Raw genomic sequence first — 10,000 nt, 5'->3', positions numbered from 1 at the left:
TAACAACCGCCTAGTGAGAGTCCGTAGACAAGGAACGCTACCCCGCTTTGTGTCAGATATGAGCTTTTCGCCCTCATAAGCAATGATCTGTTCAGACTGAGATTCAAAGCTATCTAGTTTCTCTGTGTCATCTAACGATTCTAAAGACGTACTATTAATTTGGTGAACGATTGAGACCACGGGCGAACCAAAATGAACGCGAAGATCCTTCTTGTTTTTCTCTGTCGCTGTGTCAGGTTCTGCTTTGGGACCAAGTCCAAGGTTTAGTGAGTCACTAAGAAGCGACTCAGATTGAATGGCATTGGTACTGCTATTTGTGTGCTCTGTAATTTGACTGATATCGTTGTGACCTGTGACATCTGCAGTGCAATTTACTATTGGAGGTTCGTTCATTGATGCCACTTGATTTGGCCGTACATTGAGAACATCATCGCCATAACAAACTTTCGTTAGATTATCATTAGACGCGAGTGCATACGGTTCTTTGCCACTGACACCAGTTCCGTTCGGTGCCACAACTCGAGGCGCGTTGTTTTGATCATAACCCTCGTTGTGTTCTTGTACTTCGCTCTCAAACTCCAAATTCGTGCACGTAGTAGAGAGATTGTCTTCATCCATCACACTAATAGATTCTGTCATCGTCTATCCTAACGAATGCTAGTGATTAACGAAATATAGTGTTATTAAATACGAGTGAACAATAAACTTTATAGTGATAAAACACAAGAGCATTGCTCAGCAGACGACGCGAATATGAACAGCGTGTGGCGACACCTGCCCAATCAAATATGTCAGCCCCCTTATTTCGTGCATGATCTGGTTATTTTTGGCAATTTATTGCTTCCGTAGTGTCTAATGTAGCTATACCTAATTATCCTGTCACGCATATGATAGATGCAAGATGTTCCTAAAACCATATAGAGTGAAATCAAATACGGCGATCAAAGGCTCTGACAGGTAAACAAACACGGGAAACAAGTACTCGCACTCGATCAAGTTAATAACTAACCCGACCAGGCTATATATGTGACTAACGTCAATACACTAGGGTATTCTAACCCTAGCAATACCGTTTCTTGGAGCTAGTTAATAACTTAATATCGCAATTAACGTTGTTGAGCTCTTTTAAGAAATGAAAATATTACCAACTAATTAAGTAGTTAACACTGTTGTTTAACTTTAAAAACAGGAAATTCCTGCATGCTATGTGCCTGCACTCTGCAGGCTGCAGTTGCGTTGCACGTATAAATTAAATTATATTGGTATATATACACCCGTTGATATACACCCGTTATATATATAATACACCCGTTGACAGTTTAACACTGCGCATGCGCTTAGCCTAAGGTCAAAGGTCGGGAGGAATTTCCGTCCCAGAAAGCGCGAGTAAAATGCGCGAACAATGGCGTTAACGTGTAGTGTGAAGGGCTGCTCAAACGGATCGTATTGGCTTAAGAAAGACTTTTAGAGCATGCATTGACCATAATTTAAAGGTATCAAGTGTCATATGTCACTCAGGTCATCCATTATCGGTGCTCTATTCACTGCTACGTGCACTGTTCTTCGACACAAAGGTTAGCGACCTGCGTATGCAAGACAGATAACGCATCGAGATAAACAATATTGCGGAGTTTACTCGCACATCCGGGCTCTCGCGGAGATGCGTAACTAATGGCGCAGAACATAGGCGCAGAACTGTCAATGGGTGTATTGCCTATTCATTGTTGCCTGTTGGTAATTCGAGTTTCAAAGATCAAGCATATATCATATGATATAATGTTTGATATTCAACGCATGGCATAGCCACAAGTTACTTTGTCACTTCTTACTACATCGCGAGAAGGTCACGAACGAACTAAGCTCATATACTATACTACCTAACAAAGCACTGCAACAAAACTAAACCTCTCGCTTTGTAATGTTACAGCTTATATTGGCATCAATTGCCGATTCTAAAACTTTGTCACTGGCTTTTAAAATTATGGTTCTCCCCACATTAGAATATTTTTCGCCAAGCTGGTGCCCCTATACACTTCAGACAGCCCTCGACACTAAAGGTTGTCCGATTGCCCAGGACAAGTGAAAATCTAGCTACGTCGGACAAGTTATTCTCTTGGCTAGTTGCCCGATCAGACAACTAAAAAATTTCCAGTTGTGTAAAATTCCTAACATCCTTTGAGCCAGGGCGCTAGCGCACGACATTCGCGACACCCGTGTCTGTGGCTGTGTACATAGTTACAGGTGAGTCTGCATATAATGAGAATACAGGTTATAGTCTCTAGGTAACGAGAATTCAGGATGTTAGGTGACCACTATACAAAACCTAGGCATCGAGGCATATGCTTCTCTACGTTGTGAAGTCAACCGGCCACCCTAGGCTAACCTGTACGTCTGGCGTTGGGTCGAATATTGCACCAGTACCACATGCCAAATACCAATTATGCAGTCAGGTTTAAAGCTTTGCTAGCTAGTAATGCTTGCTAGTATGCATCCGTTAGATGCACACACAGTCTTGTCGTGATGAGAAACAGTATGTACACTACACTACACAGAGGGAGCAGTGGCGCCACCTACCTGTAACTGGGATGATGAGAGACAATTACGACTCCAAGCAGGTTCGCACACAGTCCGACGGTCAGTTGTACTACGAGCAGAGTGTTCTCCATCTCGAACATGATGAAAGTCTATATATACACCTTCGTGGGTGTGTTATTTCTGTGCGGCGTCGAGGCGCTGACAGATTCCGTGACGGATGGCTGGTTGGCTATTTTATTACAAGATTATCTGGTAGGAAGCTTTGCAAATTAAAATAGCCGTATTTTGATTTTTAGCCAACTAGAACGCATGTAGATATTTCGCATCAGCAGCTGGCAGCATAAGCTGTCACTGATGTTTCTGAGTTTTCTAGCTATAAGTTTAACGCTGCAGATGAAATTATGTCAATTTCACACTCAGGATGGCGCCACTCGTTCGTCGTTCACAAATTTTTAGTAGTTGATCTTTGCCAACACGAGCTGTAGGAGATCCTGCAATGACAGAAAAACGTATGACTTTTTGTGAAAGCAATCACCTTTTTTTACTTGGTTCATGTTTTACCACAACCTTTAGGGGAATGTCAATAAAAACAGGTTATCCAAAAAACATGTTATTTATATATTCAGCCTCGGCTGAATACTTGCACGAGAGCAAATTATTAGCATCTACTTTGCTGGGCGATCAATGCGTCAGATAACCGCGTATAATCATCGATAAATCATAAATATTTACTAGATCAATCATCAACAAGATAAATTCCGACAGATTCTACTTGTAAATCAACAAATGGCTCGACAATATACACAACATACATTCCCAACAAACACACACAGCGTATATACCTATTTATAGCAAAATAACGTTGATGTATCAATTATTTACCATGTCATCGTCACACAACACATGATATATATCACATCACTTACCAGTAGATCGAATCTGTCAGCGCGATATTACAGATCTCACACACGTGATACGGAAACATAGACGTCCACACACTACTATAGATACCTCTTCGTGTAAAAGTCGACGTACCCGGATCATAAACGATCAAGTGATCGCACGTACGGTGACGAAATGCGGTCGTTCATATTACTGTACATGGCTGCAGCACAGATGAGCACTTTGCGGAGGCTGCGCGGGGGATGAGGAAGCTGTGGCTGTGTGTGGATGCTGAGGCTGTGTGCATATGGAGGCTGTGTGGGGATGCTGAGGCTGTGTGCATATGGAGGCTGTGTGGGGATGCTGAGGTAAGGTCGGGAGGAATTTCCGTCCCAGAAAGCGCGAGTAAAATGCGCGAACAATGGCGTTAACGTGTAGTGTGAAGGGCTGCTCAAACGGATCGTATTGGCTTAAGAAAGACTTTTAGAGCATGCATTGACCATAATTTAAATGTATCAAGTGTCATATGTCACTCAGGTCATCCATTATCGGTGCTCTATTCACTGCTACGTGCACTGTTCTTCGACACAAAGGTTAGCGACCTGCGTATGCAAGACAGATAACGCATCGAGATAAACAATATTGCGGAGTTTACTCGCACATCCGGGCTCTCGCGGAGATGCGTAACTAATGGCGCAGAACATAGGCGCAGAACTGTCAATGGGTGTATTGCCTATTCATTGTTGCCTGTTGGTAATTCGAGTTTCAAAGATCAAGCATATATCATATGATATAATGTTTGATATTCAACGCATGGCATAGCCACAAGTTACTTTGTCACTTCTTACTACATCGCGAGAAGGTCACGAACGAACTAAGCTCATATACTATACTACCTAACAAAGCACTGCAACAAAACTAAACCTCTCGCTTTGTAATGTTACAGCTTATATTGGCATCAATTGCCGATTCTAAAACTTTGTCACTGGCTTTTAAAATTATGGTTCTCCCCACATTAGAATATTTTTCGCCAAGCTGGTGCCCCTATACACTTCAGACAGCCCTCGACACTAAAGGTTGTCCGATTGCCCAGGACAAGTGAAAATCTAGCTACGTCGGACAAGTTATTCTCTTGGCTAGTTGCCCGATCAGACAACTAAAAAATTTCCAGTTGTGTAAAATTCCTAACATCCTTTGAGCCAGGGCGCTAGCGCACGACATTCGCGACACCCGTGTCTGTGGCTGTGTACATAGTGGCTGCGTACATGCCTGCTGGCTGGGGCGCATTGATTGAATTATGGGGGGGGGGAGTGCACTGATTGTTTTAGTCGTGCGGGGCATGTTCATTGAATATGTAGGGGTGTGTGCACCGCTGGTATGAGAGAGCGACAGCAAAACTCTTTCCTGGAATTGAGAAAAAAGCTGCAATAGGCACGCAAGAATAAACGTGGGAATTTCATTACGATTTTCCATGTATATACTGTAACATGGTTCATACAGGAGGACTGAAAAAATTTTCAAGGACTTCAAGGACATTTTATCAGAAATTCAAGGCCATTTTAATGGACATTTTATTGGAATTCATACACAGAACAAAACATACCTAGATTAATTTAATAACCCCATTCTTAATCACTGTCACCTCTAAAACTTACCTGGATCACATTAATAAACCTTTCTAAACACTGTCACATCTACAACATACCTTGATTTACTGACTGATTTTAGTGACTTACTGTAATTTGTGATCATCATTTAACTGTCTATCGTGTCTATAGCTTTTTAAGCTCATTTAACACAATTATTATTGAGGTTTGCACATTATTGATGGTACAAAATTCTTTTTATTACAGGCAAGGATTCTTTCTAAAAATTCAAGGACATTTTCATGAAATTCAAGGACTTTTCAAGCACAAAATCAACATTTACTAAATTCAAGGACATTTTCATGAAATTCAAGGACTTTTCAAGCACAAAATCAACATTTACTAAATTCAAATACTTTTAAAGGACTCCCCTCAAATTCAAGGACTGTGCGAACCATGTGTAATATGATATGCACTGAACTAAAAATGTACCTTAACGGCTCTAGATTGCAAGTAAATTTTGGACAAGTAAAAATTGATTCTTGTTGCCTGACAGGACAACCAGATCTGAAAAGAAGCGTCGAGGTCTGTCAGACCTGTTATAAATTAGATGCCATTCAGTATAAAGCTGCAAGATGGGTATCCAAAACTTATCATGATAGTTTTGAGGTTGTTTTGACTCAACTTTATTAGCCTCTTCTTTATGTGTGCTTTCTCTATGCTAAACTTATTGCCTTTCATAAATTTTATCATGGCCAGGTAAAGATTGGCATTTCCTTTTTAATGAATGAAACCTGTTCAGAGCACTCGATCATCTGAGCGTGATCATTGCTTTCGAAATGTGCCATCTTCAAATGATCCCTTTAAGTTTAGCTTCTTCATTTCTGTCATTCGTTATTGGAATTTCTTCCTTGCTCTGTCGTTAGTTGCAAAATTTAAGTTTTTTTACTGCGATTCACAGTGTTGATCTGTTTATTTGATATACTTTCTCTCTCTTTCTCTATATCTTCAATATAGTCCCTTGGACTTTGAAGACTAATCTTTATGAGGTTATAAGATTAAACAATGTTCAACTTGTGATTGGCTGTTACCGCTTCTCTGTAGTTGCGCATCATTGTTAACTATGAACACGCTATAGCTAACCGTGTATTTGTGATGTATTTCAGTGCGTAGAAGAAATTATGAGTTGATAATCGAGACAAGATTTATTGTTGCATTTTAATGGCGTGTACAAAACCGTCCGCTTGAACAGAGAAATGCTTGCTAACAGCAGACTGCAAAGATGTGCTGCTATTGGCTGTGCAGCCTGTCCTGGATCACACCATTGACTGGGTGTGTCCAAACGACCAGGCCAATACATCCGACGATTAATTTACATAACTGTATACACGTTATGGTATTTACGTGCTAGCAAGTATAATTGAGAGTTGATAAGGGAGAGATATGAACAAGGCAGCCATTTCTGTTTGAAATCTGCATGATATTCGTGCACACTCGGCAGTCACGCGTAGTTCTCGCGCACATGCAGTAATGCAAGTATGTAGTTTGCCAATTTTCGAAAATAGTTTATTTCTAAATTGTTTGATTATATCATGAATGTCTTAGAAGTTATAATATCAGTTCAGTATGTCGTGAATGAGAATATACTTGCAACATGTAACAAGTCAGGTCAAATGAGGTAATAAAATTGTTTAATTTACAAAATTCGAAGTTTGTTTTCAAGTTACAAAAGTTTATCGTATTGAAGGGTGTCAGGCTCCTAGGCTGTGTAACAGTCATAGAGCCTGGCCAGGCTATGCATGGCGTTGCTGTTGTTGCTGTCGTTTTCTCTCTCAAGTAAGGAGGACATGGTCAAACAACTATAACATTTATTTCCTAATGTTTTGTGAGCATGATGAGTCGGATGACATGTCACACCTATGTAGAATTCCATATCGCCAAAACAATTTATATTGCTGTTTATTGGCTAGATCGAGTTCTGCAAAGGCCCAATGTCATAACTATATCTACTCATTTTCCTGCTTCAGGCGAAAGTTGCGAGCCTCTGTGACACAGGCTTACCCCATCAGTGATGAGCAGGTATCGGAACTGATTCCAGCCAAGGATCCGATGACTGTGATGAAGCTGTACACATATGCGGGCGAAACAGTGCATGCATATACCGTCGACAATAACCCTATCTTCTTCGAGTTGGAGAACGTCATCTACCCAACAGTTTACACTCTTTGGAAACATCCCGATCTCCTCCCAGCCCTCACTACATGGCCATCTGTGTTCAAGAATCTCTCACAGGGTGCAGATCTAATGCTTCCTGGAGTTATTCTCAAGAACGACATTTTTGAGGCTTTGGGTAAGCGCAACAAGGGGGCACCGGTAGCCATTAGTCTGAAAGGTAATCGTGCGCCTGTAGCCGTAGGGAGAACACTGCTGTCCACAGAAGACATGTACATGTCAGCAATGAGAGGCAAGGGGGTGGCAGTTCTTCACAGCTACATGGACCAACTCTGGTCGCATGGGAACAAATCTACACTTCCGGAGCTTGCCGAGCAAACACAAGAGTTTGCTGTTGACGAAAGTGAAGGCATCGAAGATGCTGAAGAGGAAGAGAGACCCGAGGTCGCCGTCGAAGGTCAGCCAGCGAACGTGAATTTACCGCAAATTGACACGCTTGAGATCAGCGAGGCACTGGAGGCTTTGGCTTCGCCGGTGTCGAACGACGGACAAGCAGCCGAGATTGGCAGTGAAGCGTCAGCGACTAACGCCGAGGAGTCGGGCATGGAGAGAATGGACGCCTTGCTGCTCCACTGCCTCTGTGCAGCACTGAAGACGTCCGGCAAGAAGATGGAGCTTCCCTGTCTAACGAGTGCGTTCTACAGCGCGCACATGCTGCCGGCCGTGCCGCCAGGCGCGCGGCTCGACATCAAGAAGTCCTCGTACAAGAAGCTGTCTCGGTTCCTGCAGGCAATGCAGCGCGAGGGGCTCGTCAGCACGAAGGAACTCACCCGCGGCGTCGACAGCCTCGTCGCGATCAACCATGCACACCCACGACTGCGGCAGTTCGTCGTCCCGCCGCCGCAGGAGCGCGTCTCCGCCACACCCGAGGAGTCGAAGGAGGTCGCGGGCGGTCCGCGCGTCGTCGAGATGTTTGCGGTGAACGCGGCCGTCCTGCCGATATTCGCGCGGCAAGGCTACAGCAAGGGAGCTGCGCTCGCCGCCGCGGACGTGCGCGAGGTTGTCACCGAGCACGTGCGTCGCGCCGACGGCCGGCAGGGGGCGCTGGTCGCGATCGACCCGTCGCTGGCCGACATCGTGCTGCCGCGCGGCGACGCGACGACTCACCTCCGCTGGGACGAGCTCATGCGGCGCGTGCAGACAAAGATGCAACCCGCACATCAGGTGGCGCTACCGGGACGCGAGCCGTTCGTGAGGAAGGGGAAGCTGCAGCCGATAGCGCTCGCGTTGCATCAGCGCTCGGGAAACAAGAAGGTGACGCTCGTCTCGAACCTGGAGTCGTTCGGCATCGACCCGGCTGAGTTTGCTCACGAGGTGCAGGTAGGGGTCGCCTGTAGCACGTCCGTCGGACCTCTGCCCGGGAAGGGGGCGCTAGCGCAGGTGCTCGTGCAAGGCAACCAGGTGCGCTTCATCGCGGCACTGCTGGCAGACAAGTACAAGGTGAACCCGAGATACGTCACCGGCTTAGAGCATGCCCCGAAAAAAAAGCGCAACTGACGTTGTGATACGCCCCTCGATGGTGTCTCATAATGTGAAAGCAGTAATCACGTTACTTGTGTCAACTACGTTATTTCCTGAATTGTTATTTTGTGTGGATGCTACAAGTTACAATAATGCCTCTTCTATCGCAGGTTTTCCAACCACGGAATTCGAGTATTTGCTGGTTACTATTCGCATGCTAGTTTTCCAGTCATGACACAGGTTTCAAGTGTGGACGGTTTATCCACGGTTTGACTCGTCACTGCTACACGCAAAAATTCAAGTCGTGACGAGAATTCTCTAGTCTGCCGTTTGCTTCACTTTTATTGTTTGATCTTGTAACTTGTGCTGCCCAGTAACATGTCACATCTAGCGGAGAGAAAGGATCTTAGATTTGAGATTCCTAAGCGTAAAAAGATTTTTGCTATCATACCATTATCAATAACCTTCACTAGATTCTGTTAGCACCATTTAGTAATACAGTCCGACCTCCGTTATCCAGCCACGTCGGGACCAGCACCCATCCGGATATGGGATTTGGCCAGATAGGAGAGTTATGCTCAAACACAGCATTTCTATGCAGTTCAGTAGGATTTTACCGGAGGCATAGCGGACACGAGCGGACAACACGCGCACGCACGCGTGCACACGCAAACACATACGGTTGGTACATCGCGCGAGTTTTGAGCGAGCTTTGAGAGAGATTTTTAGGTGGAAATGAATGAAAAACAGAGAACATACACTGCGAGATCGCAGCCCGTTAATAGAGATTTCCGGATAACGGATGGACGGAGGAGGTCGGACTGTAGTCTATAAAATGTTATTTACTATAGGGTGGCTGCCAACTCTTGATTAATTGAACATGGCTATTGGCAAAAAAAAACGATATAAAAGTGTGAATGTGTATCCATAGAGTGACTTATATTTAATTGCTTCCTGTCAACATCATGTATAAAATAATCAATGATTCAATATAATTGTAATGAAAAAGGCGAGAAAGGTTTGAGTAAAATGACATATGTACAATTTTATGAATGAATAAGCAATTTAAAGTGTATTTAAACATACACATATACATTATTGGGCAATAAATGATTAAACGAACTACATTTGACCGCAGTAATCTAGTACACTTTTAAGGCAGGTGAGTAATATTAAGTTTGTAAGGTGAGTCATATCAGCACATTACTACAGTTCCCTTATGTGACTGTGTGTCTAAAATTCACATACATATTTTTAGCTCATCTGACATATAGTCGGATGCAGCTTGTAGAATCGCATGAGCA

At 43.7% G+C, this 10,000-nt stretch overlaps 1 protein-coding gene across 1 annotated transcript; it reads left to right on the top strand.

The window, feature by feature from the left end:
- The first annotated feature begins 798 nt into the window (after positions 1-798).
- Positions 799-9,307, top strand: LOC106817922 (eukaryotic translation initiation factor 2D-like). The gene is made up of 2 exons (XM_014822633.1): positions 799-957; positions 7,031-9,307. The coding sequence occupies exons 1-2, from the start codon at positions 902-904 to the stop codon at positions 8,730-8,732; spliced, it is 1,758 nt and encodes a 585-aa protein (XP_014678119.1). The 5' UTR covers positions 799-901; the 3' UTR covers positions 8,733-9,307.
- Positions 9,308-10,000: the final 693 nt, after the last annotated feature.

Source organism: Priapulus caudatus, unplaced genomic scaffold (genome assembly GCF_000485595.1).
Source record: "Priapulus caudatus unplaced genomic scaffold, Priapulus_caudatus-5.0.1 Scaffold1925, whole genome shotgun sequence".
Classification (NCBI taxonomy): domain Eukaryota; kingdom Metazoa; phylum Priapulida; class Priapulimorpha; order Priapulimorphida; family Priapulidae; genus Priapulus; species Priapulus caudatus.
Note: the sequence above shows the minus strand (reverse complement) of the source record. Positions and strands in the feature narration are given on the sequence as shown.